The sequence below is a fragment of the Microtus ochrogaster genome, chromosome 4 (assembly GCF_000317375.1).
Source record: "Microtus ochrogaster isolate Prairie Vole_2 chromosome 4, MicOch1.0, whole genome shotgun sequence".
In the NCBI taxonomy this organism is placed as follows: Eukaryota; Metazoa; Chordata; class Mammalia; order Rodentia; family Cricetidae; genus Microtus; species Microtus ochrogaster.
The window spans coordinates 25,646,093-25,673,685 of record NC_022011.1 but is presented as its reverse complement, the minus strand read 5'-3'; the positions used below and the strand labels follow the sequence as shown (position 1 = coordinate 25,673,685).

The 27,593-nt window shown below is 48.1% G+C and overlaps 1 protein-coding gene across 1 annotated transcript in view; it reads right to left on the bottom strand.

Moving 5' to 3' along the window:
• Positions 1-231: 231 nt before the first annotated feature.
• Positions 232-27,593, bottom strand: part of Plcg2 (phospholipase C gamma 2) — a 117,767-nt gene continuing 90,405 nt past the window's right edge. Inside the window, exons 24-32 of the mRNA XM_026789575.1 lie at positions 27,318-27,475; positions 26,132-26,234; positions 23,669-23,878; positions 21,790-21,935; positions 20,847-20,961; positions 19,700-19,867; positions 13,442-13,530; positions 1,310-1,494; positions 232-637 (exon numbers count right to left, since the gene is read on the bottom strand). Coding sequence (XP_026645376.1) covers positions 595-637; positions 1,310-1,494; positions 13,442-13,530; positions 19,700-19,867; positions 20,847-20,961; positions 21,790-21,935; positions 23,669-23,878; positions 26,132-26,234; positions 27,318-27,475 — 1,217 coding nt within the window. The 3' untranslated portion in view covers positions 232-594. The remainder of the gene's footprint in view (positions 638-1,309; positions 1,495-13,441; positions 13,531-19,699; positions 19,868-20,846; positions 20,962-21,789; positions 21,936-23,668; positions 23,879-26,131; positions 26,235-27,317; positions 27,476-27,593) is intronic.

Sequence of the window (27,593 nt, the reverse complement as noted above, 5' to 3'; positions counted from 1 at the left end):
ATAGTTAACACACATTGAGCTGAGCCCCTGACCAGGCACCTTTGGGGTCCTGTGGAATCCAATGGCCTTAATCGTCGTCATTTGCCTCTTAGCTAAAATCCTTTTCAGAATCTAATGAATTAGTTCCCCGTGTCTCAGCTCATCCTCTGAGGAAGTCAATTACCTGGGTCACGGGCAGAATCTTGTTCACCACTGAGGAATTCCTGCTCGCTGTACAGATGTAGAGGAAGCTTAACAGCTTGAAACGGTTGTCTTTATTCAAATGAGGCCGGGGACAGGGGAGGGCAAACATGAGGAGCACAGTTTGGGGATCCTCTATCAGGAGTATAAGTTAAGAAAGTTGTCCAAGGTGAAAAAAAAAAAACCAGCAGGAAATGCGCCAACTCCTTCTGCCCATAGTGGTATCTTCAGTAATGTCATCTCAAAAGTGGCTCCGAGAGAGGACAATGGCTGTCACAGATGAGACTCTTCCTGGGGGCTGATCATAAAGCTCTCCCAAACCCAGACATACTCGTGCGTGTGAGTACACGCACACACATACATGCTCACACACACACACACACCCATACACACACACCCATACACACACGGCTTCTAGGAGTAGAACCTGCTGTTGCTGACTCTCTTCTCTCTCAACCTGAAAAGAAACAGATTGAATCCAATCAGTGGGTGTGATCCACCCTACCTAACAGGTCACTTGTGGCTGAGTGGAGGCGGCTCTGGGCTCCTCACACACCCTGAGACTAGGGAAATCTCCACTCCCTCCTTGGTAAACAAGGTGACAACAGCTTTTCCAAGGATCCAATGGGAACAGACCTTGGGTGGGTAGCTCGTGACATGTTCTCTGAAGATGAGTTCATCTGATGCTTGGTCCGAGAATACGCAGCACCACTGGCTGCCTCTCCCACCCACCCCGTGTCCGGGACACAACCAGAAGCCTCCCCTGGGGAGAATTCTGCTCCGATCTGAACCACCTGGCCTACAGCTGACCACTCAGTAAGGACAACTCAGAAGTTAGTAGTCAGTGTGGCTTAGTAGGAGAGTGCTTGCCTGGCCATTTATGAGGCTCCGGGTTTCCCCAGTACAGCCAAAGCAAACAACCCGTGCTTACCATAGACTGTCATTTTTAGACTGAAATTAGATTGTCATTATTAGACTGAAATATCCGTGGAGAAAACAGGTTCTGCAGAACGGAAGCAGTGGGTTCTTGAGCATTATAAAAAGAAACCCCTAGTGCTGAGGTCATTGCTAGAAACTCCAAGACTGCACACACGGGGGCATGGGGGTGACGATACCCACTGACACCTACCTCCGGTTACACTTCTCCTGGTACAGCTGCAGCTGGTTCTCGTTAACATTGAACTCCTTCACCAGGGCATCGCGGTTGGCTCCGCGCAGGTTCTGGTGCGTGTCATACAGGAAGAGTTGGTTATTGAGCTCTTCTTGCCGCCGCCTCAGTTGGCGACAGGAGGAGTAGAGTTCCTCTTCGCTCTCCTGGGGGTGGGGGGAAGGGAGGAAAACAACCCTGTGAGGGGCATTGGCCAAGCCAGCCTGGGAAACACACCTGGGCTCTCACAGGTGTGCCCCTGGGACAGAGCACGGGGGAGGGAGGGGGTCCCGGAGTCCAGGGCCTAATTTAACCAAAGGTGACTGTGGCGATGCCAAAACTGGAGTCTCTCCTGTCGGCTCCAGTCTCTGTACCACCATCGTGTCCTTCAGCAGAAACTAGCAGCGGCTAAGGCCCTTGGTCTTCCGAACGCCACTTTTCTATGAAACCCTGAAACACAGGGTACTGCACCCCTTTCTGGGTTGAACCTGCTTGTCACTTAGTCAGATCACCTTCCGGCTTTTTACCTAACTCCGTGGCTGTCAGTGCAGGACTACGTTCCCAGGGAAGAAAGGGTGCCACAAGTGAGGGCAGAGGTGGCAGAAAGCAGACGATTTCATACTATGCAAGGGACTTAAAAGGCAAAGCAGAGCCCGGGAGATGCTCGCTCAATAAAGTGTTTGGGTTGTAAGCATGAAGATGACCCGCGGAACCCTGAGCGGAGCAGGGCAAACTTATTATCAGCTCTGGGGAGGCAGAGACAGGTAGATTCAAGGGGCTCAGCCAGCCTCGCCTAATTAGTAAGCTTGGTGGCATTGAGAGACTACCTCAAAACCAAGGTGGAAGCTGGAGAGAAGACCCAGTCATTAAGAGTTCTTGCTGATCCTGCAGGGACCAGCGTTCAGTTCTGAACACCCACATTGGACAATTCACAGTCACCCCTAACTCAGGCCCTGGGGAATCCAACACCCTCTTCTAGCCCCACAGGCACACAGACACACACTCATGACACTGGCTGTCTTGTGTTACACTTCTATAAACAGCTAGAAGTGGGGAGCAGGTGAGGAGCAGGCGCTTTGATACACAGCGGCACTTCCTGTGAACCCCACCTCTGGGTCACTGACTGCATCTCCATCCATTTGCTGCCCTCTCACCGACGGACACGGCATCTCCGCCAGAGCTGCTCTTTCTTGGTTCATTCACACACAACTCCTCCATTCCAATGTTATCACATGACTGTAGCATGGCGGTTCCCAAACCATGGGTCGTGACCCCTTTGGGAGTTAACGATCCTTTCACGGGGGTCACCTAAGACCCTTGGGAAGCACAGATACTTACAGTATGCTTCATAACAGTGCAAATCAGTTTATGAAGCAGCAATGAGAGTAATTTTATGATTGGGGGGGGTCACCCCCACATGAGGAACTGGATTAAAGGGTCGCACACTAGGAAGGCTGAGGACCACTGCTGTAGTGGTTTGTGGAGGATGGGTCTTCTGGCTCTGCTTCCCACCAAGGCCCACCTACAGTTGTTCCTACCAGTTATCCGTGGGAATGGCCATCTACTTGTTGCACACTGCCTTTCTGACCTGCCAAGATTTACCAGCATTCTAAGTGGATTCTAGAAAGGCAAATCCTTTCTAGAAAGTTCTCCATGCGAAGCATACCTCGAGCCGTCACAGCTTAGGAAATGAATTCCCTAAATAATAAGCCTCAGAAGTCAAAATCGCTCCTTGATATGTGGGCTGCGGAAGGCGTGTTGCATCCGCAGGCATGAGAACATTAATCTTGTCCTCCAACTCCGCTAGGCCCTTGGGTGACCAGCGTACCATCAACGCACAACAATACTTGGAAAGGGAATTTCTCTTTGGAGGTCTCAATGGCAGGCTTAAATGCTTCAGTAAATCATGTCATAAATAGATGTGCTGTCACCCAGGCTTCGGAGCGCAGAGTAGATTTAGGATAATCCTCGGGGCTTTTAGAATGGTAAACTACCGCTTCACATATAGCCGCCAGCTACGTTAGCCCCCAGCCAAAGGCAGACTGTCTTTTGAAGCTTGGCATTGACATCTCTCTGTAGCTACAGAAGCTGCCATCGCTTCCAAGAGAAGATTATTTCATCTACACAGAGACTACACCACACAGCCTCCTTCATCAGTAGTCAGGGGACTCTGACTGGCTCTCCTGGATAAATTGTTGCAAGCCCTGCATCAGCACCCTCCGCTTCATCTCCCACTGTGATGCCATGAGCTGGCTTCTTCCTTTAAAGGCTATGAACCTCCCTGCTGACTCTGTTATTTTTTCCCCTGCAGCTTTCTCGCCTCCCTCTTCCTTCACAGAACAGTGGAGAGTTGGGGCTTTGGTTAATTGACTGCTGTGACTGCCTTGATCTTCTAACCAGACCACTGGAGCTTCCTCCATATTGAAATAAGGTGTCTCATCTGCACTTACGGGAGTAGCTTTTTCCCCCAAGAGCCTTTCCCTTGCGTTCACAGCTTAACTGATATGTGAGCCCTAGCTTATGCCCTGTCTCCGCTCTCCACACGTCTTCCTTACTAAGCTGAGCCATTCCTAGCTTTTGATTTAAAGTGACAGATGTGCGGCTCTTCCTGCCACTGGGATATTTTATTAACTGATGCTCTTAATTGTGTCTCCGGGGATGAGGAGACCAGAGGAGAAGCAGGGAAGGACACTGGCCAGTCCACAGAACAGTCAGAACACAGACAATTATCAGTTCAGATTCTCACCAGGGAGCAGCCTGCGGCACCTCCCCAAACAGCCACAACAGCAAGATCAAAGATCACAGATCTTCACAGTGACCTTAACAATCCACCACATGCTGGAACACTAAAATATATTCAGATGGGACAGGAACACACAAAGCAATCATGAACTGAGAGTAAAGGCTGCTTAAAGGGCACCATGCAGGATCGTCTCCAGCCTTCACTTTCCCAAATCCTCGACATATACAATGTTTGAGAAAATAAGGTTTGCATGCATAGGGTGTGACATATATTTCATTCGCAATTTTCAAGTAATTTTTGCTTCTTATTTAGGATATTCTCTTTTCTTTATTGATTTTACTGAGCTCTACATTTTTCTCTGCTCCCCTCCCTGCCTCTCCCCTCCCCCCTTCAACCTTTCCCCAAGGTCCCCATGCTCCCAATTTACTCAGGAGATCTTGTCTTTTTCTACTTTCTACTTCCCATGTAGATTAGATCTATGTAAGTCTCTCTTAGAGTCAACATTGTTGTCTAGGTTCTCTGGGATTGTGGTTTGTAGGCTGGTTTTCTTTGCTTTATGTTAAAAAACCACCTATGAGTGAGTACATGTGCTAATTGTCTTTCTGTGGGATTTATTTTTTCTTTTTTTTTTTTTTTTTTTTTTTGGTTTTTCGAGACAGGGTTTCTCTGTGGCTTTGGAGCCTGTCCTGGAACTAGCTCTGTAGACCAGGCTGGTTTCGAACTCACAGAGATCCGCCTGCCTCTGCCTCCCAAGTGCTGGGATTAAAGGCGTGCGCCACCACCGCCCGGCTGTGGGATTTATTTTTATTGTATGTGTGTGAATATTTTGCCTGCATGTATGGATGTACACCATGTGCAGGTCTGGTGCCTGTGAAGAGGATCTTCACAGATCTGGAGTTTCAGGCAGTTGGGATCTGTCCTGCTAGTGCTGGGGACCAAACCCAGGTCCCCTGCAAGTGCAGTCAGTAACCTCTGAGCCATCTCTCCAGCCCTGGGAGTTCTTGTTTTCAAACACCAAGTATTCTCAATATCTGTCTAACTTGATGGTGTCACCAGCAATTTAAATACAGTCATCGTATTTAAAGGTACAGGAAGGTTTGCTTTGACCCAGGACACAATGAAGTTCACAAAATTCCCAAGTAAAGAGATTTTTATCCATTTGCAGAACGCAGAGGTTTGTATCTGAAGTCAAACGACGGTGAGCTTATTGTTGTGGGCACAGGATCACCCGGACTATGAAAACATATTCTTGTGTTTTTACATTTATTTTCTTAGGGGCAGACGTCCCAGAAGCAAGCAAGGAGGTCGAGATCAACTTAGAGAGTCAGGTCTCTCCTTCCAGCCTGTAGGTCCGGGGGCTTGGATTCAGCCCTCAGCTTCGAAACAAGCAGTTTTACCCACTGAGGACCTCAGTAGGCTCAAAGATGCAGCCTGAATCTGAATTAGCTCTGACTTCACAAACGTCTTCCTGCCATGTCTTTTGGAAACTCATTCTTGATCATTCCGAATTGTTCCTCTTGATGCTTTATAGGATTTTGTACTTTGTAGAGTCTCAGCGGGTGGTTGAGGCTGGGTGACAAGCTCGCGCAATCCTGCCCACAGCCCACATCCTAGCTGGGACTACAGGCATGTGCCACTGTGGCTGGAAGCCTTTAGTATTAATTTTACCGTCCTGCTTTTCTCCGTGTTCTTCCATCCATTTCCAATGCTCCAATTTCTGCCTTTCGTAATTTGTGTTTAGGCTTCTTGAAAACTCCGCATTATTGGATTCCTGCCCTAAGAAGAGTCCAGCCCACTTGCCCAGTTAAACGGAAGTCCTTACCCATGTCACTGTGGTTACTATACATTCTGATTCCTGTTCTGATGCAACCCTTTGTTTGTTTACTCTCCTGGCTAAGTTTCTGTGCGTTCTTTCCTCCTTGTAGCCCCCGGGGGCCTCATGCATTTCCATAGAGCTGGGGTTTTCAACCCATCTCATTTAAAATGCCATTTCTCTTTTACATCAAATATCAGAATGATACTCCCCTCTTCAGGGCACCATCAGCCCAGTCCCCATCCATCAGGGGTGAGGCCTTTAGGCCGCTTATTTGACCTGGTTTTTGTGCTAGTCATTTCTAGTTTCGATTACAGAATCTTTTCATTATAGCGTACTTGTTTTGTGTACACTTACTCGATAGCCTCACAAGGCCTTCACCAGCATTCTCACGCACATAAAATGCAATCACACACAGAGTTCCCTGGTTTTTCCACCACCGAACTTTACGGTTTAGAAGTGTCTTTTGTATGGGGGCCACCTAGGGGTGTTCTTTAGGTGAAATTCTTGTAAACTCAGAAGCGCGTTTGTGGAGGGTGGGGTGTGCACAGAAGCCAATGGTCAATGTCAGGTGTCTCTCTCCATCCCTCTCCACCTTGTTTGTGTTGGAGACAGGATCTCATGGCGGAGCCCTGGCTGGCTGGGAAACACAATCTCGAACTCACACAGCCATCTGCCTCTGCCTCTCCTAAAGCTGAGTGTTGAGATTAGAGGTACGCACCACTAGGCCTTGGCCACCCTTTTTTGGGGGGGGGTTGTTTTGTTTTTGTTATGTTATTGTTTTGTTATTGTTGGTTTTTTGTTTGTTCTTGAGACAAGGTTGCTCACAGAACCCAGAGCTTAACCAGTCTATCCAGCCAAGGAGCTCCAAGGATCTGCCTGTTCTACTTTTCCCAGAATGCAATGGGGTTATAGATGTGTTCCATATAGCCTGGCTTTTACGTGGGTACTGGAACCCAAACGCAGACACCTTATCAACGGAGCCATCTCCCCAGCCCAACACAAGCATTTTTACCATCCTGACAGGTAGGCAGCAGAGCACTGCATTAACTCCTCCTGCGAGCCTGCAGGGGGCGTGTTCCTGTCCTTCAATTTTCTTTTTTCTTTTTTTTTTTTTGCAGTAAAATCAGTATATATTTTTAATTAAAATTCCACTTTGAAGACATCCAGAAGCGTCAATCATATTTAGTAGTTAATCTTAGTAAAATTATTAAATATAAACCCTTTATAATGGAAAAAATGGAATTAATGGTTCCCTTTGTTCAGAAGGCAAAGGGGTAGAGAGACTCTTAAAGCAGAGCCATCAAAGCACTCACCTATTCTTATTTTCTATGTTATTGTAAAAACTATATTCATTCACTGAAAAGTATATGCTCAACTATGTTCATAGCAGCATTGTTCGTAATAGCCAGAACCTGGAAACAACCTAGATGCCCTTCAATGGAAGAATGGATGAAGAAAGTATGGAATATATACATATTAGAGTATTACTCAGCAATAAAAAACAAGGAATTCTTGAAGTTTGCGTACAAATGGATGGAAATAGAAAACACTATCCTGAGTGAGGTAAGCCAGACCCAAAAAGAGGAACATGGGATGTACTCACTCATATTTGGTTTCTAGCCATAAATAAAGGACAGTGAGCTTATAATTCATGATCCTGTCCTTCAATTTTCAATGCTAATAAGGACAAGTCGGATACTAGACTCTACCTTATATGTACTCTAGTGTGTTTGAGTGCCTGGTTCTTCATCCTCAAAGTTCAATATACTTTGGCTCTGCCTGCCATTTTCTATTCATCCCATTGAATAAAGTGACCCTAGAGAGACTTGCCCTCTGCCAACTGCCTGATGAATGTCCAGCCTGTCATTCCCCATACAGTTTCCATCTCTAGTGGCGATGTTCTGGATTCTGAAGGATTTCGGCCACCCCTGTCTTAAACATAGGCCTCTTTCTTGACACTGAAATATTTGTTAGAGTTCCAGAATTCTCTCCAGGGCTTCACTAAGAGCTCCCCACAATGCCTATGCCCTCTGTCTCGGAGCTCCCTGCCCACTGCTCACTCCAGCTGCACAGGGGGTCTTTCTTACTCTTGGTGTGGGCGCCAGTTTTGTTCAAGGCAGCTTGGGACTTTGTCCCATCAGTATCCGTGTTATGTTATCGGATCTGTGGAGGCAGGCACAGTGGTATCTCTCTCTCTCTGGAGCTGCCATGACCAATCTCTATCTGGTACAGCACAAGGAGGGTCTTAATCTACGTCTTCAGATCCTTCCCCAGTGTGGGCGGGGGGGGGGGGATAATTCTCAACTTCAAAAACGCCCAGACCAGCTCAGCTCTTGGTTCTCCAGAATTCTGGATTTATAAGCATGCCCTTTCCCAGCCCCACCGGAGGCTTTTAGCATTTTTATTCCTCTGTTGTTTTACATGATTTTCAAAACCACCAATGCATCATAGTTTTTCTCCAAAGAATCCACACTTGGGCTGGACTGTATCATCAGCTGGCCTTCCTGAGGATCTCACTACCTCTGTCCCTCGCTCCCACCAGCCCAGAGCAAAACACAGTCCAACCCAAACCAGGCTACTGGGGAAACTGGTTTCTCAAAGATCCCTGCCAGGTACCAGCAGCTTGCTTGCTCCCTAGTGGTCAGGTGTGTGTTCAGCATTCTTCAAATGCAGGGCACCTGGGCAGAGAGCCCTTCCACTAAGTGTCAAGGCTGGCTCTAACATGCTGACCTAAAGATACTGCTAACTTTCAGAACATATTCCTCCTAAAGCAACGGTTCTCAACCTTCCTAACGCTGGGGCCCTTCGGGCAGTTCCTCATGGTGTGGTGGCCCCCAACCATAAAATTATTTTCACTGCTACTGCGTAACTATAATTTGGCTACTGTCATGAATCGTTACATAAATATCTGATACGCAGTATACCTGCTACACAGCTCCTAGTTCAATTCCCGAAGGGGTCACGACCCACAGGTTGAGAACCACTGCCACAAAGAAAAAAGGTGTGAGCCTTTCTTGTTCTTTGCTCCACCATCCCACTGCCAAATATCTAGCCATCGGGAATATTTTTTAATCAAAAAGAAGTTATGTGATGACCTTTATTACTTACAGAGTCAACAAAGACTAAAAGCCTACCGACAACTAAAGCACCCGGCAGCGAGAGAGGGCCTGAGTGACTCGGGGACTACAGCTGACGAAACCAAGCATTGAGGGCTTTGAAAACCACACACCAGACAAGAGCTGCTTCAAGCCATCTGCGGAGGGGAAAAGGGCACGTGTGTGAAATCAACTTCACAAATATCACGTGCAGGAAAAAAAAAAGAAAGAAAAAGCCAGGGCAAAGGGAACAGCGAGCTACTAACAGGCTGTTTGTGGGGATGTTTTCCCTCCCTCTTTTTTTTTTTTTACTCTGCTCCCCAAATTAAATATAGCAAGGAATAAAACAGTACCAAAATACCGCTTGAAAACGTATCTGGCAAACACGGGTACGGGACTGAGGACTGTTAAAGCGATTGTGGCGTGTAAAGGGCCTCTATGGAAGAGATCTGAAATATTTATTGACAGATTTCTGACGCTTTAAGCTCTCTTTCAACAAATACTTCATGGGAAAATTCCATCAGGGCTCTCAATGGATCCATCCCTTGCTCAGAAAAGGCTTGCTGGCTCTTGCACCTAGAGGTTATAACGACAAACCCAGCAACGTTGGACCCTAAACGTCAAGGAGGAAGCCTAGCCGGCTGCGCGTGTGGCCTGTACCACCTGAGAGAGAGGCCTTCATCCTGGCATGGATGGAAATGCCAACTGGCAGCTGGGGGTGGTACAGAACCAGGTGACAAATGCACAATTAAACAAAGGCTCAGGAGGCAGCAGTTGAGAAGAAAAGCGCACGCGCTCAGGCACATCTCTGAAGGAACAGACCTGGAAGAGAGGACCTTTCCATTCAGAACCTCCTACCCAATCCTAATCCCCGCACTCAACAGTGGGGTTCCCCACACACCAAGCATCCCTCATCAAGGAAACCAAGGCTAGCTAAGCACAATTTTCTTTCAAATCTACTCATTCTCTCTGCTGTCGGTGATCCCTAATAATTTATTTATAACGGTTCCGGGGTGTTTACAACAGCTTTGCAAAGTGCTAGCCTCTGCCTTCTGCAGCCGTGTTTCCTGCCTGGTTTCTCGATGAAACCGCCTGCAGATGGGCTTTATACGCACAGCGCCCCTCCCCCCCACAGCTTCTGCTCCCCCAGGCAATGGAGGGAAGAAGCCCCCACACCCGGCAGTGGGCGGTGGGGCAGGGCGTCTGACTCAGCAAAGTCTCCTCTGGCTTCCTTGTTTTCAAGGCTTCGGTTTGCAGTTCTACCACCCTGCGAAATTACCCGGTCCCACTCATTCCATATCTGGGAATGGAGCCTAAGCGAATAATTCAGACTTAAGTGAAGGGAAACCTACAAGGAGACGGGCCTGAGAGCCTGAGGGGTAAATGGGTTCCATCTAAACGTCTGACTTGGAGGAATACTGAGTTTATGGCCAATCTACTTAATGGCAGAATCTAATACAGAAAGGTGCTTAGAATCTCATTTTCAAGCGGCGGTTTCTCAGAGAAGGACATGGTCACCTGAGAGACGGGGGACAATGTTTGTGCTGTTGTATGAGGTAGGTATGCTGCCATCTAGTGGTTAAAAAGCGCGGATGCTACCAAACATCCTACAAAGATTTATCCTGGTGCCAAATCTGAAGAATGCCAAAATCTGGTGTGTGCATGTGCGTGTGTGTGTGTTTACACTGGTTTGAACGAACACACACACACCTACGAAATAAAGAAAGCAAATGAACTCGATACTGATTTTTTTTTCTCTCCAAATATAATCTGTATGGAGAGGTTTTTGTGTGTATGTGTGTGTGTGTGTGTGTGTATGTATGTGTGCGCATATGCATATGGCTGTGTATGTATGCACATGCGTGGAGGCCAGAGGTCAATGTTAGGTGTCTTCTTCAGTTTCCCTCCATTTTACTGTTTGAGACAGGGTCCCTCACAGACCTGGGTTTCACTGATTGGCTAGCCTGGCCACCAAGCCCCAGGAATCCTCTCCTCTCCAGACCCTGCCCTGGCATTACAGATTAGCCCTGCTATGGCATTTGGGTGAGTGTCAAGGATCAGAACTCGAGTCTCTGCACCTGTGGCCGTTCTACCAGCTGCTCCATCTCCCCAGCCCCTTGGGCGTTTTGGTAATCATATGAAAATACAAAAAGGTTGTATCTTAATAGATTTACTAAGCCTCTTGGTCCTATTTATGATAAGCTGGCTTGTGCCTAATACATTCTGAAGAGGAGAGCTTTAAAACCCTGGAGGTCTTTTTCTAGTTCCATCCATGTGCATGCAAATTTCAAGGTGTGATTGTTTTTTACTGCTGAGTAGTACTCCAGAGTTGTGAGGCTTAGGCAGTCTGGGACCACTGGCAGTGGGACCAGGATTTATCCCTAGTGCTTGAACTGGCATCTAAGAGCACATTCTCTTTGGAGGGACACCTTGCTCAGCCTAGATTTAGGGGGGAAGGCCTTGGTCTTGCCTTGAAGTGAAGTGTCAGACTTTGTTGACTCCCCATGGGAAGCCTTACCCTCTCTGAGGAGTGGATGGGCGGGAGGAGAGGAGGGAGTGGGAGTGGGGATAGCTATGTAAAATGAGATAAGACTGTATTTTAAAAAATTCTTAATAAAAAAAAGTAATAAATAAATAAATAAATAAATAAAAACCCATGAAGTATTTTGCTCACTCAGCCACAGTAAGGAAGGACCTTACACAAATGCTCTTGCTTGGGCCTTTCTACCACAGCATGAACACAGAACTGGCTGGAAAGGGGTCGCACACCTGGACAATGTGCAGAGGGTGGGAAATGTTGGAAGATTCAGTCCTAAATGGGAGGCCTTCACCAAATCTCTCCCTTCAGGGATCAGGAAACCCCATGAATGGGGAGATAGATTGTTAGAGCCAGTAAGGATGGAGGACACCAAGAAAAACAAGGCCTTCCAAATGCAATAGGACCCAGGCACATATGAACTCAAGGATACTGTGGCAGCATGCACAGGGCCTGCACAGGTCTGCACCAGATAGGGTCCCAGAGCTGAGAGAAGTGGACGCAAGTCCCCAGCACCTATCTCCAACTGATAACTACTCACAAATGAAAAATGACTTCTCTCCAATGGAGTCTCACTGGGAAACCTACCACTCTTAAGGGGAGACCCCATGCCCTGTGGTAGATGGCTGTCACGAAATGGACTCAGTGGCATCTTGAGTTTCTTTGTCTCATTAAGTTTTGAAAGGGTATTTTTTTAACCTTACAGGTCCTTTTCATTCATTCATATATATTTCCAGCTTTGTGTTTTAGGGGATTTCTCTGCCTATGTACACATGTGTCTCTGAGTCTATATGTGTGTATGTCATGCTCTTTCTTTGACATTTTTTCCTGTTTGTTTTGTCCTATTCTGGTTTGGTCCTGTTTTATCCTATTTTATAATTATTCTTAAATGCTTGTTTGTTTTTTAATGAAGGAAAGGGTGTGAATTCCAATGGGAGAGAAGGTAGGGGAAAGTCTTCAGAGGAGTTGAGAGAAGAGAAACTGTGATCAGAATATATTGTACAAAAAAAAATCTATTTTCAATAAAAGAAAGAAAAAAGAAACAAAAATCCTTGCTACATGGGTTAGCATCTATCGGAGCCTGGTACAAACTCATTGTGTTCTTCAGTATTGTTTAGTAAGGTCAAGATCTTTCTGTCACATCGACATATTATGATTTGAATCATACACACAGACTCACATGTTTAAATATGTGGTCCCCAGCTGGTGGTAGGAAGCCGTGGAGGAAGTGGGTCATTGACGTCGGGCCTTGACACTTTTAGCTCAGTTCCACTTCCTATCTGGTCCCTGTTCCCCGATTCCTGAGCAAGTAGCTGTACAAATTCTCCCACCACACAGTCATTGTGATTTCCCCCACCACAGAGGACTGTATCACTTCCAACTGTGAGCCAAACAAACTCTCCTCCCTCAGGTTGTTCCTTGTCAGGACTTGGTCATGGTGATAAAAAGTGACTACAACATACAAACCAAGCTGGTTAGTCAGAGGAGAAGCTAAGACTCTTCAAGACTCTGGCAAAAAAAAGGACCAGAATGAAGGCCCCTCTAGTGCAGAGAGTTATAGAGTCATGATACCCATAGGAATCAGGGATCCACCCTTCCCCCACACAGACCAGGATGGATGACTCATCGAATGTTCTTTTGGGTCATTGAAGCTGTGACCCAAGGCCAACAGGTGGGCAACACACCCAGAAAGCATGAACTCTTCTGGAAGAGCATCATGTGCCCAGGCTATTGGTGACAAGTAACCATGAGGAACTTCTTCCAAGGACCCCCCCGCTATTGAATCCTACAGCACTCTTCAAGAAAGGATGCTGAGGCGGTAAGCTCAGGACCTTGACTGGTCCAGAAAGGGTTTCAGCTCATCAGTCCACAGTACTTCTATTCTTTTCCCACCATGCCCAACTTGTCAGCGTCCCCCACTCACCAGGACTGGCCGCATCTCACAGAAAACCAGGAGGGAAGCCAACTCGATGTCTTCACTGTATCCATTCTTCAGAGGGACTGATCTAAACCCTGCAGCGGAAACACAAAGAGAAGAGCCAATGGCAGGCCATGAACATCAGCTCTTGGCTTTCTTGTGATAGCCTGGAGACGGCATGGCCATCCAGAGGGTAGAGAGGTCAGTGCGCCATGCTAGGGCCTGCGATCCGGATGCCCAAGTTCCCGTTCTAAGGTCAAAGGGGACTAGCATTCTTAACAAATCCACACAGGGCTATTAGTAAAGTTAAAAAAAAAAAAAAACACCTGCCAACTAGAAATGATTAGTTCAGAAGAAATCAAAACCGGCTCGACAACATGGCTCAGTAGGTAGGTAAAGGTACCCACTGCCATGCCTGACAAACTGACTCCCATATGAAACAGAGAGAGAAACAGCCCCCACTGGTGCTTTATTATTTAAATTTTATAATTTAAGTTTAAATCTAAATACAGACACACAATTAATCAACGTAATTTTAGAAAGATGTAAGAATCTACATACTATCCGTCACTGAAATTAGGGTGGATGATACTACTGTGAATTAATTCCTTAAATACTCATGAAGTTGAAACACTCAGGACTATAATGAATCTTCAACCCACTGACTCCACTCGGGTCTTTACAAAGCACAGGAGGGGGTGGGCTTCTCTTCAGTGATCTCCTATGTTACTATCCCTTGGCAGCTGTAGCTGCACTGATCACCCTCTCTGGAACCCACTTCCTATTTACAACCAGGACCCACGTGCGGTAGACCTTGAAACATGTCTTCTAATTGAGGATTGACGCAGGGTGAACTGGAGCCGACTCCCCTTACCCCCAATAAATCACATTTGCGGCCACTCATCTCGACAGCTGGTTGACTGTCTTGTGTGAAAGTCCACGGAAAACACAGACCACTCGCTCCCTAGCCTACCGCACACCGCAGCGAGCGGCCTTTCCTCTCTAAGCAGATGCTTGTGTGTCTTTTAAAAAGCACAGATCCAGTGAACAGCCCTTGAAGCTTAAATTTAACCTTTTGTCTCAGTCACCCATTCTTCTTACCCCTTGCCCCCCCCCCGAAAGCTTTTTATTTACATGGTATCAGCTGAGCCTCCAGGATAAACAAAACATACATTAGAGACACCCCCGTTTCCTTCTCCATCCATGTGTCAGCCTCCTTCTCTCAGGGAAGATCCACACTACCCAGTATTTTATCACACGCATGTGCAAAGCTGAGGACAGTGTCCGGGAGCCAGTTCTATCCTTCCACCATATGCTTCCTGAGGGCTGATCCCAGGTCGTCAGGCTTGGCATTGAGCACCTTTCTCTGGGGAGCCACCTCACCAGTCCGTCTTAACACCTTGAAACAGCATCTACTGAATCTCCCCTTCTGCTGCTAGGGAGGAGGCAGGGGCATGACCACCCAATCTTGTGCTTTCCCTTTTTCCCTCCCGGTTTTATAGTTTTCTAAAGATGTTATTGCTTCTACACCAACGTGGTAGGGAATCTTTGCATCCTGTTGACTTCTTTTAGAGCAAGCAAGCGAAGTAAGAACTCCCTGCGGCAGGGAGGAAGTCTTGAAAATAAGCTGCCCTATGCCCTGTTTAACAACCATGATTCTCCTACAAAGAAAGACTTGGGGATGCTTTTCTGACATTTTATAACTTAAATTTTTTTACAAAGCTAGAAGACCATGGTGAGGGACGATTATAGGCCAATACCTCTATCCTATTGTTACTCCTTTACTGTATACTTTTATTTTTATTGACTTATTTTGGGAGGGAGCATGGCAGCCATAGCGTACAGGTGGATGTCAGAAGACAGTCTGTAGGAATGATTTATCCCCTTCCACCATGTGGGTCCCAGGGGTTGAACTCAGGTCATCAGACTTGGTGGCATGCACCTTTAGCCACTGAGCCAGCTTTTTAGCCCTTTTATTATATTTTATTTTATCTTATCATATCCATCTTCTTTGTAGCTCCAAGCAAGACAAAGATGCCAGTATAGCAACATGCACCTCACTAATCAGAACTCAGTATTACTTTGGTCCTTTTTTTTTTTTTTCAAGACAGGGTTTCCTTGTGTAACAGCACTCACCATCTGGAGCTCACTCTGTAGACCAGGCTGGCCTCAAACTCACAGAGATCCACCTGCCTCTGCCTCTCGAGCACTGGGATTAAAGGTATGTGCCACCACCACCCAGCTGGTCTTGGATTAAAAAACGCCATATGCAGTAAGTGTTCAAACATGGTGTTAAGTTGCACGATTCCCCTTGTGGTTTCGACTGAACTTCTTTGCGAATGTTTTAGTTAGTTGACTTTGTCCTCTTGTGTTCATGTGACAAAGAATCACTGATTGTGCATTGGAAATGGAGCTGTCCTTTGAGTTTCTAGATGTCTGCTAGTCGGGGGTGGGTATAAAAACTCCTGGGCTACATTTTCCCCACTGTAGCATTTGGGAGACATTCTGAGTTCATTAAATACTGTTGCACTGAAATTGTCTGACCCATTTCCACCTGACGAGAGATGAGATTCTGGGTGGTGGTTAGTTCATTGGTTGCTCTGGTTTCTGTCTGGGTTGATAATCACAGAATGCCTGCAGTTTGGCCAAGCTTAATGGAGTTTGTGGCTCCTGTTAAGACGTGGGTGCAGGAGCAGATTCTGTGGCTATCATCCCTTACGAGCCCCACTAAGGCACAGCTCCTGCGCATCTCATGGGTTGACCTGGAGATGGGTTAGTGTCAATGGACTGTGAGAATAAACAGGACCTCAGGCTCTTCTGGGGTGGCCCAGGACATTGCCAGGCAGCTGTGGACTCCAGCCATAGGGCAGGACTGGCTGACAGTGGAGGCATGGGCTCTGCCCTTGGCTCCCCATACCTCGTCCTCCTTCCCAACTCTAAGAAGCTCTCGTGTGACCTAGAGTCAAGGTATTTCTCAGTTTCACCAACAATACGAAAACTGTGTTGTTTTTAGTTTTGTTTGTTTCACATGGAGAAGGGAAATGAAGAAAAGTCCATGTTGGGGGTGCTTTAAGTACCCACTTGAAATAAGAGGCCCCTCAAGGACAGCCTACAGAGAGGGAAAAACAACAGGGCAAGTACCAGCTTGTGACCTTGAATGAGTTAGTTCAAGTCTCTAGGTTTTGAAGTACTCAGATTTTAGAAGTAAAAATGATTTAATAAAAAACGAAAAGGAAAGAAAAAAGATAAGCAAGCCCTCACGGGCTTCCTGTGAGGATTAAATAAAAAGAAATGAAGGTAGCTGAGTGCAGTAAGTGTTGTCTCCCTCCTGAGCAGGGCCCAGCCAATTTGAAAGCTTAAATGCAGCCATCCTAACAATGGGCAAAGTTTATTTTCGAGTTTAGAAGGCCCTGGAAGCCATCTGCACAAAAGGACTATTCATTTTATTTCCTGTCTCTCATGAATATAGATATGCTAGGAGCTGGCGAAGAAAGGGAGACCGTCCCTGCTGTGGTTATCTCCTGGTTAGAATGGGGTGGAGGCTCCCAGTATTAATCTTCCTTGATGCTTCCTTGTTGGTTTTTTCAATCTCTGGGCTAAATCATCTTAGGGGAACTGATTGCCTAGCAAGAAGGAAAGACCGTGTGCCGTGAACTCTGACTTCATCCCAAGGGTGACCTCCCCCATCTTTCAAAGGATGGTAGGGTTAGGGGAAGAGCAAGATGGTCAGGACCCAGCTGGTCTAGCTCCTTAATGCCATGCGGGCATTAAGAGCAGAACCACAAAGATTCTCCCAATGCTACTCTTCTTGTCAAGAAGAGGAGGGAGCATCATTTTTGAACCCTGTTTACTGGGCTAGTCTGAAAAAGCACATAGCCAACAGAGTCCACTAGCTCTGATGCCGACTGTAACATCATCTATAGTGCTGCTAACCACCAAGGGGTGTTGGCTATTATTATTATTATCGTAATGTAATCAAATGCTCTTCCTAAGCTGCTAAGTAGGAATGAGTGGTGTAGGAGGTCCTTCTGTTGATACGTTGCTTTCATTGGTTAATGAATAAAGAAACTGCCTTGGCCTTTTGATAGGGCAGAGCTTAGGTAGGTGAGGAAAAACAGAACTGAATGCTGGGAGGAAGAAAGCAGAGTCGAGAGAGACACCATGGAGTCGCCAGAATCAGACATGCTGAATCTTTCCTGGTAAGCCACTGCCACATGGCAATACATAGATTAATAGAAATGGGCTAAATCAAGGGTGTAAGAGTTAGCCCAGAAGATGTTAGAGCTAACAGGTCAAGCAGTGATTTAATGAACACAGCTTCTGTGTGGTTATTTCGGGGCTAAGCTAGCCGGGCGGCCAGGATGAATAAGCAGGCCCCTCCCTACAACAAATGAGGTTTTACAGATCTATCTCCCCAGACTCACTCGGGTGCTGGGGTCCTCTGCAGCCAGATGGGCAGCTGGGGCCCAGCCCCCTTTGTTCAGCACTGCCCAGGTGTTCCCAGGGGGCGGGTTGATGCCAGAGCTCCACACTGGGCTGAATGGGAGCATCCCCTGGTGGGCCCAGCAATGAGCATCCTCTAGAAGGAGGGGCTCTCGAGGAGTGAGGGAACTGACTGGAGAAGCTGAGAGAATTTATGAGCGAAGAGGCGGCATGGTCCAAGTTTTCAAAAGGCCCAGTTCAGCACAGAATAGAGCCCAGGCTTCCAAACATCAAAAGACAGTAATTTGATAGAAATGACAAAAATGATAGTAATTTCTTTCTCTTGAAAAATGACTGCTCTGGGAACCCAGGAAACAGTGGCCTCCTGGGGAATCCGGAAGGATCTGTGAGGTCTGTCTCGTGAATCAGCAATGCTGGGGATAAAGAAGGAAGATATTCGCCATGAAGCTGGCCTGTGTGTTGGATCATATGTGAAATCCAGGGAGGAAGGAACAGAGAGAAACCATATCACTTAAGGATGGCCACCTTCCGAGAACTGCAAGGTCTGGCAAGACACTGTCTTAGCTGCACTTGGAAAAATTCAATACAGCAAGTTTTGGTTGTTTTTCTTTTCTTTTTTTTTTTTCATACTTTTGAATTGTTTGAGAATGTCATATACGTACATAGTGTGCTTTGATCAAATCCAACCTAGTTCCTCCCAACCAGCCCCTCTCCCCCAGCTTCATGCGCTCTCTTTTTTAAATCCTCTGGGTGCACTTATGCATGGGTATGGGACCATCTATCGGAGCTGGGCTGGGTAACCTCTCAGGGACTGAGTCCCTGAAGAAGATGGGGCTTTCCCTCTCCCAGCAGCCACCAGTTGCTAACAACTCCTCAGTGAGGAGTGGGACTTCATGAGCCCTGACCCCATCTGTGCTGTGATTTGGGTTGGCTTGATATTGTACCCATCTTGTCTGGAGCTCTGATAATCTATCTCCTCTTCCTCAATGATCCCTGAGCTTTTGGGGAGGGGTAACATATATCATAGAATAACATAGATGACATAGAACCAAGCACCCCACAGTCTCTTATTCTCTGCATTTATAACCATCTACCTCAAAAAGAAGCTTCTCTGATGAGGGCTGAGAGATGCCCAGATATATGGGTTTTTTATGTGGCTGGCTTTGACTGGGCCTTCGTAGGGCAGGAGGGAGTTTTGTATTGTGTTCGGCATGAAAATAAATCCAAGAATTAGGTCAACCTCCAAGTCTTGTAGAAGATGGTAAATTCAGAATGCTTAAGAGAGCTAGAGGCTGGGCGATGGTGGCGCACGCCTTTAATCCCAGCACTCAGGAGGCAGAGGCAGGTGGATCTCTGTGAGTTCGAGACCAGCCTGGTCTACAAGAGCTAGTTCCAGGACAGGCTCCAAAGCCACAGAGAAACCCTGTCTCGAAAAAGCAAAAAGCAAAAAAAAAAAAAAAAAGAGCTAGAGCCTGTGTTCGCTCAGGGCCTCATTCTTAGGATACTGGCCAGAGCCACACAGGGCTTGTGGAAGAAGGTATTTCTTCACCTGCTAATGAAGACAAACTGCCTGAGGCAACTCACAATGAAATCAAACAGTGCCTGGTTGAAGATGGAGTAACTGATGCTTTGCTCCCTGATAGCTTAAGGACTCAGCCTTTCTCCACGTTCTCCCCACCCTCGTGCTTACTGCCCACCTGACTGGCTTTGTTGTGACTTAACCTTTGCCGGGAAACACGCTGGCGTGTTCTTTTTACAGCCTGCAGCACAGACCAAAAAACTTGGCTCTCCACATGGAACATCTTTGCTAATGGTCCTTACCTGACTTGATCCCTTTAATGGGGTACGTGGCATGAGCCAGGAAGTTGGGGTCACTGAACATGTCCTCCTCGTACACCACAAAGCGGAGGAACGCAAGGTTTGGATCATAAATTTCAAATGTCACCTTCTCCTGCGTTGGAGCCCAGACAGGGCTGAGGCCATTGTCGTCTGGAAAAGACCAAAACTTGTTACCAATTCATGTGCCCTGCCTCCTCAGGGTAAGCCAGCCTCTGCAGCCTCAGCTTCAAATCCCTCTACAGTCTGGCAAATCAATTCACATCCACACCCTAGTCCAAGAAACCCTGAAGGGTTATATTTGTTATTTCTGCTCAGGCCAACCTTCTGTGAGCAGAGGAAGATGCTGCCGCTTCACCCAACTCACCTTGTGGGATAGGAGAAAGGAAGGGAAGTGGGGCAGGTGTAGGACAGAATTCAGTGCAGGGGTACCAAGAAAAGGGGTGAGCAGAGCCCCTGTGAGCCACACCCCTTGGCCTGGAGAAGAAAGTGAGCTGGGGGCCTCAGAAGTGTGCTGGGCATTCTCATGGATGACCAGCCTTATAAGGCAAGACCCACAGCAAACCTGCCACCCTATCAAAAGGCCAGTTTAATTGCTGTGCACCTGAGTTGTTCCCTGAGGGTGTCTAGCAGGCAGGTGGCTCTGATTCCTCAACGAGAGGTTGGGGGAGTTGGGAGGGCTGGATAACAGCAAAAGTACATCATAAAATCCCCAAGGAACAGTAACCCACTTAGGAGTCTCCTCCCTTAACCTTCAAGTGGAAGGACTAGCGGGATGACCCAGGTTCAGAGCCCAGAGTTCGTGTCCGAGCCAAGCACATGTCTGTGAAGCGGTGCTGAGGGAGACACAGGTAGACCCCTGGAGCCTAGCGGCCAGCCAATGTGCCTACAGACCAGCCAATGTGCCTACAGACCAGCCAATGTGCCTACAGACCAGCCAATGTGCCTACAGACCAGCCAATGTGCCTACAGACCAGCCAATGTGGCTGAATTGATGAGCTCCAGGTCCACAGAGAGATCCTGGCTCGTAAAGTAGGGTGGAGAATGATCGAGGAAGTCATGTGATTGTTGACCTCTGACCTCCGCAAGTACCTGGGCACACCCACACAAACAGAAAGGGCCAGCTACTTACTCACAACCGTCGTCTTGAACTTGTTGCTGTCGTACTCGGCTCCACAGATTTCCACCTCCACAAAGGGACAGGCGATACTCCGCCCTAGTTTGGGGAGGTGGCGTGCACCAAGGACCTAGGACACGGAAGGCAAGGACTGGAACTCTCCTGGATCCACACAGCAGTGCTTCGTGGATCCTTTTAGGATTCCGGAGTCAGACTGCACAAGTTCACAGCTAGCCTTATCCCGTGGAGAAGTCACCACGGCACCCAGAAGCGTGGATGCCGATCCACCAACCGTCACTGTCTGATGATAGGGAGGGGCAGTAGCTTCCCAGACCTTGACCAGAGCCGAAGCCATGTGACTCAGCCGGAGAGACTCACCTGAGCTACCCTGACATGGCTACCCTGACAGTGCATTTCCCAGATGGGGAAAGTGGGGTAATCTGTTTCTAACGAACCCTTATTTAAGGGCCCTTACACAGCCTTTGCTTTCTGCATTTCTAAAATGAGGTCTCTTTTATCCTGAGCTAGCTTCAAGCCTGTTATGTAGACAAGGCTGGCCTCACTCACCTTCATGACAATCCTCCTGCCTCTGTTTCCCTGGTGCTCCCAGAGCTTCATGCATGTTGGACAAACACTTCTAAAAACAAAGCTACCTCCCCAGCCCATCTCACCTAAACTTCCTGGGTCTTCCCCAAGTGCTAAGGACTGGATTATAAGAGACCTCTGGCCTCTCCAAGGCAAAGGGGAGATGAACACCTCTCTTGGCCAGAGGCTGACCTCACAGGCACTCCAAGTGCACATATCAGACCCAGACAAGGGCAAGTGACTGGAAGGGTTTACAAAGAGTCAGCCCAGAATGATCCTGGTGAACCACATGAGCCTAAAGAGACGGTAATGGCTGAACAGAGACAAGAATGTCACCAGTGTCCAAGGAGACCCGCCCAGCTGCCCGCTCTACCTTGACAGTGAGCGTCATCAGGATCTTCCTCTGGGACTCGGGTGGCATCGGGTCGTACTTCTCCGACCGCATGCTCTCAGGCTGAAGGACATAGCCCGTCCGCCCATTGAGTGAAAACAGCGCGTGGTTCATCTGCATGTACCTGTCTAAGGGGAGAGAGCAGGGATGCTACGGGGCAGCCAGGGAACACCAGCTTCCAGGCGCTCGTGGACATGGGTTACACGGCCTCCCTATGATGATTTCAACTGTTCCAAAAGAACATTTGACCCCAAGGAAACATGAAGGGCATTTAAAAAAAAAAAACCCGCATCAGAAAAAAAAATCTTGAAACTTTACTAAATTAGAATCTACTATAGGGGGCTGGAGAGATGGCTCAGAGGTTAAGAGCATTGCCTGCTCTTCCAAAGGTCCTGAGTTCAATTCCCAGCAACCACATGGTGGCTCACAACCATCTATAATGGGATCTGTTGCCCTCTTCTGGCCTGCAGGCATACAGACAGAATATTGTATACATAATAAATAAATATTTTTTAAAAAAAGAATCTACTATAAAGGGATGTCGATCAGGGTAGAACACCTGCTTGGCACATGCAAGCCCCAAGCTCCAACCCCAGCACTTAGGAACACTGCCAGGTAAACCGTTAGAATCCAAGGTGGCTCAGAAAGCAGCCATGCAAGCCTGATGACCTGGGTGAGGTCCCCAGAACCTACATAAAGATGGAAGGAGAGATTCTACAAAGATGTCCTCCAACTGTCCCACGTGTGCCATGGCATACACGACCACACATACACACACAATAGTAGATTTGTTTTAACAGTCAGTTGTCTCAGTTCAAATAATAGGCAGATATTCAAAAGGAATATAAGAAGCCAGCTTGGTGGGATGCGTTGGGCAAGAAGACCCATCGCTTTGCAGGAAGACCAAGGCAAACATCCCTTGAGTTGGTGAGGGGGAAAAGGCTAATGTCACTCAACACCTTGACTCGAAGTACAATTTAACGTCCGTTTTCAGCCGATGGGCAAAGATCGGAAGAGCCTCATAAAACTACGGGTGTGAAATCACACCAGAAGGTAGTGCCCATGCTTCCACCCAGTCTAGAGGAGGAACTGGGGCAAGCACCAGGAGACAGGCGCTCAGTGGACCTCCTCAGGGCAGTTCATCAAAGTGAGAGCTTCTTGGGAACCGCCCCATGAGTAAAGGATGTCTGCCCCACAGCTGGGCACTAAGACCTGGAACAAGGTTCATGGGAGACCCAGGAGGCATTGGCATCTATGGTAGATGGGGATGGCACCTGACCTTCAGATGCCTAGAGCTGGGCTGGGCCAGCTGTTAAATGAATTTCAGCTCCCTTCTGTGGGATCCAAGTAGCTATAAGAGAATCCACAGGATGCAAAGAGCAGAGTCCAAGAATTTGTGTACACGGGTTTTCCCTACTATGGAAATTGAGAGAGAGAGAGAGAGAGAGAGAGAGAGAGAGAGAGAGAGAGAGAGAGAGAGAGGAGTGTGTGTGTGTGAGCCTGAAGCCCTTAGAAAGGAAACACCACACAAAGAGGAGGGATAAGGCAGCCATAGAACTCTTGGGTTCAGCCAAGCCTCAGGCTGCAAACCAATGCTACACTTACTAGTTAAAGAAGTTATTTTGTTTCCTTCCTAAGCCACAATGATAACTCTTCTGTCACTCATGAGCTTGGAGCCAACTTCAGTAAGGTGTCCACTCAGCTCAGGCGCTTTGCACTATCCCACCTTCAAGTTCAGCTTTGCCAGGCCAACCCAATCACTTGTTCAGAAACACCACACCCATCAGCCACCCAGCTGACTTGACCAGCTGTGACAGGGCCACTGCCCGGCCTGGACAGGCTGGCTACTGTAGTCCCTTACCTGCCGTCTGGAAATTGAGCGCCACCATCTGGGAGCCACACAGCCACAGGCGGAAGGGGTCATAGTTTGAAGAGTCAACTCTCTGTCCCTTCGGATAGACACGCGTCAGGCCCTTCTGATTATACCGTAATAGATCGATGGGCTTCTGCCGGACAATGCTGTCCGCCTTTGTCTCCACAAAGGAGCGGATTTCTCGGAAGTCCGGGTTTTCTGCAGAGAGGAGGTGGTGGTTTAAATAAGTATGGCCCCCAAAGGCCCATAGATCTGAATGCTTGGTCACCAGAAGGGAGGCACTATTCGGGAGTGTGGCTTCATTGGAGTAGGTATGGCCTTGTTAGAGGAACTGTGTCACCTGGAGTGGGCTTTGAGGTTTCAAGGGCCTAAGCCTGGCCCAGTGGTGCTCTCTCTCTTGCCTAAGGATCCATACCCAGAATCCTCAGCTACCTATCCAGCACCATGTCTGCCTGTATGCTACCATGCTTCCTGCCATGATAACAATGGACTAAACCTCTGAATCTGTAAGTCAGCCCTACTTAAATGTTTTCCTTTATAAGAGTTGTCATGGCCATAACATCTCTTTACAGCAGTAGAACATTGACCAAGACAGAGGAGAAGGTCACCCTTGCTTCTGGGCACAATGACAGAGGCCCAGGTAACAAAAGGAAACCAGTACTCTCTTGAAAAGACGCTGAAGAGATAGGAAGATTGCCCCTCGGTAAAGCGCCAAGTATGCGAGCAGATCTTGAGTTTGAGCCCACAAGTTATGGGGAAAGGCCAGGCACGGCAGTGTGTACTTGCAATCCCAGTATGTGGGACTTGCAGAAGGCAGATCCACAGAGCTAGCTGGCCAGCCAGTCTACCAGCTTACTGATTCCAAGCCCAGTGGCAGAGTCCATCTCAAAAAAAGAAAGTAAGAAAGAAAGGAGGGAGGGAGGGAGAAAAGGAGGGAGGGAGGGAGAGAAAACAAGATGGACAGATGAGGAACAGCCAAGACTGGCCCCTGGCCTCCACACATACAACTACACACACAGACACCCACCATGATGGGCCGTTTTAATTGTCAATCTGACACAAACTGGAATGACCTGGGCAGAGAATCTCAGCGAGGGCCTATCTAGATCAGGTTAGCCTGTTGGCACATCTGTAGGGATGATCCTGACTGCTGTATCTGATGTGGGTAACCCCAAGCTGAAAGTGGGCAGCACCGTTCCCTGGCTTGGGGCTCTGGACTGTGTGAGCACGGAGAAAGCTAGCTACGTACTAGGCATAAATTAGCTTATTCTCTCTCTACACCCATCCGCAAGTGTGACGAGTGTGACTGTGACGTGACCAGGTATTTTTTTTGGGGTTTTTTTTTGTTTTTTTTAATTTATTTATTTATTAAGGATTTCTGCCTCCTCCCCGCCACCGCCTCCCATTTCTGTCCCCCTCCCCCGATCAAGTTCCCCTCCCTCTTCAGCTCGAAGAGCAATCAGAGTTCCCTGACCTGTGGGAAGCCCAAGGACCGCCCACCTCCTTCCAGGTCTAGTAAGGTGAGCATCCAAACTGCCTAGGCTCCCACAAAGCCAGTTCGTGCAGTAGGATCAAAAACCCACTGCCATTGTTCTTGAGTTCTCAGTAGTCCTCATTGTCCACTATGTTCAGCTAGTCCAGTTTTATCCCAGGCTTTTTCAGACCCAGGCCAGCTGGCCTTGGTGAGTTCCCGATAGGACATCCCCATTGTCTCCGTGTGTGGGTGCACCCCTCGCGGTCCTGAGTTCCTTGCTCGTGCTCCCTCTCCTTCTGCTCCTGATTTGGACCTTGAGATTTCTGTCCAGTGCTCCAATGTAGTGATCAGGTATTTTATCACAGCAACGGGAATGAGACCAGGGGACATAAGTGAGAATGGCCCCCGTGTATTTGAACACTTAGTCCCCAGTCAGTGGCACTGTTAGGGGAAGTTTAGGAAGTGTGGAGTGTGGTCTTGCTGGAGGACAAGTTTGAGGTTTCAAAGCCTCATGCCTTTCCTGGTTCTCTCTCTCTCTCTCTCTCTCTCTCTCTCTCTCTCTCTCTCTCTCTCATTCCTCTAGAACCTAGAACCCTAAGCCCAAATAATTCTTTGTTCTATGATAAATTGGCTCAGTTGTCATGTTTTTCCAGATAAGTTATGAACACACACACACAAACATACTTAAAGGCAGTGACAATCACATCTTAGCTGGTACCACTTGCCCTTAGCAACGTCTGGCACAACAAAGAGAAGTCTCAGGCAATCAAAAGAGACCTGAATGCCCCGCAGCCTTTCCTTCTGAGCGGATTACAATTTGTTTTGTTTCGAACTGCCAATGTCCTGGCTGTGGGGATACCAGAAGGGCTTCCGCCTAGATCCATTAGGAAGCAAAGCGAACGCTTGCCGTACTGTACCAGCCACACCAGCCTCACAGCAAACCCCAGCTCACCCTCACTGGGTCTCGGGGGACTTACCCAAATGGTCCTTGGTTTTGCTGGTTGGCTTGCAGTAGACAACCAAGTCAGAGAGTTCGATGGCGATGGACTGGTTCCTCTCCCAGTACTTCATGTTGTTCTCCTGTGGAAACGGGTACCAGGACAGCGCTGAGCCAGCATCTGCACCATGCCATGCTCAGCCAGCACCTGTACCATGCCATGCTCCTGGAGCACCCAGGCAGCTCTCCCACACACAGCCTAAACACCCAGGGATGGGTGCTTTCCTGTCCTGAAGACAAATCCCCCTCCCTCTATCCTCTGAAGATTTTCCACCGTGCATGGGCTGGAGAGATTGCCCAATGGTTAGCGCAGCTCACTGTGCAACCATATCAACCTGAGTTCAGATCCCAGCACCCACCTAAGAAGCCAGGTGTGGCCTTTCACAACTGCAACCTCAACACTGTGGTGGGGAAGATGCAGGAGGATTATTAGGGCTTTCTGTTGCCAGTCTGACCCCCCAAAAAACCCTAAGTTCCAGGTTGAGCATGAAAGCCTGCCTCAAAGGGCTACATGAAGGAGAAACAGAGGATGGCACCCAACACCCTCTTATGCCTTCCACACCCTAGCCAAGCTCAGTGCAGAAGGCAGTCTCCTCAGGCCCAGAGCCCAGCACACGGACTAGGGGAAGGAAGAGCCCCCTCCACACACCCACTGTACCCCTATACAATGCCGTCAAGCTCCTACACAGAGCTGCCTTCTCACACAGCTCCAGACTCCAGCAGCCTCCTGAGAGAATGCTTTTCAGAAGTGCGTCAGCGTCTAGGAGGTCACTGGCTTCCAGCCTCCCATGCTGAGTGCTTTAGGGATATTGTCTAGGTTGGTCCATACATCCTAAGAGACAGAATTACCTCCAACTCTGAACTACACAGCCAATGTCAAGACCAGATTTGTCTGGTCTTGCTGGCCTAACCCTAAGTTCCTGCTTTTACCCTGCCTGTCCCATGTTAGAACTCTGTCATCAATGGCCCCTCGATTAGAAATGATGCCACTAGGTGCCTCCTGTAGCCAACACCAGAGTTTAGAATCCAGGGTCCCTCTGAAATATAACAATGGGCTCTGAACCCATGCCTGGCCTCGGCAGAACAGCACAGGCTGGGACGGGCAGGCACCCCGGTGCCCAGCATGCTTGGGCAGGCACCCTGCTGCCCAGCATGCTTAGACTCACCTTGGTGTCAATCTTCCACGTGATCTCCCGGATGCTCTGAAACCACTCAAACAGCTCCTCCACCCGATCAGTCGCAAACTCCACAGGAGGGTCCCCCTGCTTCTTAGGTTCCAGGATGAAGACGAATGCTTTCTGGTTCTTACCCTGGGGGATTTTCACTGTAGGCAGAGGGTAAGGAAAGTCTTGATGGGTCCAACAGCTGACCACAGAGACCGTCCTCCACTCTAGGGACCTCGCCAGAGCTGCCATGGCTACCATCACAGTCCACGCTGATGG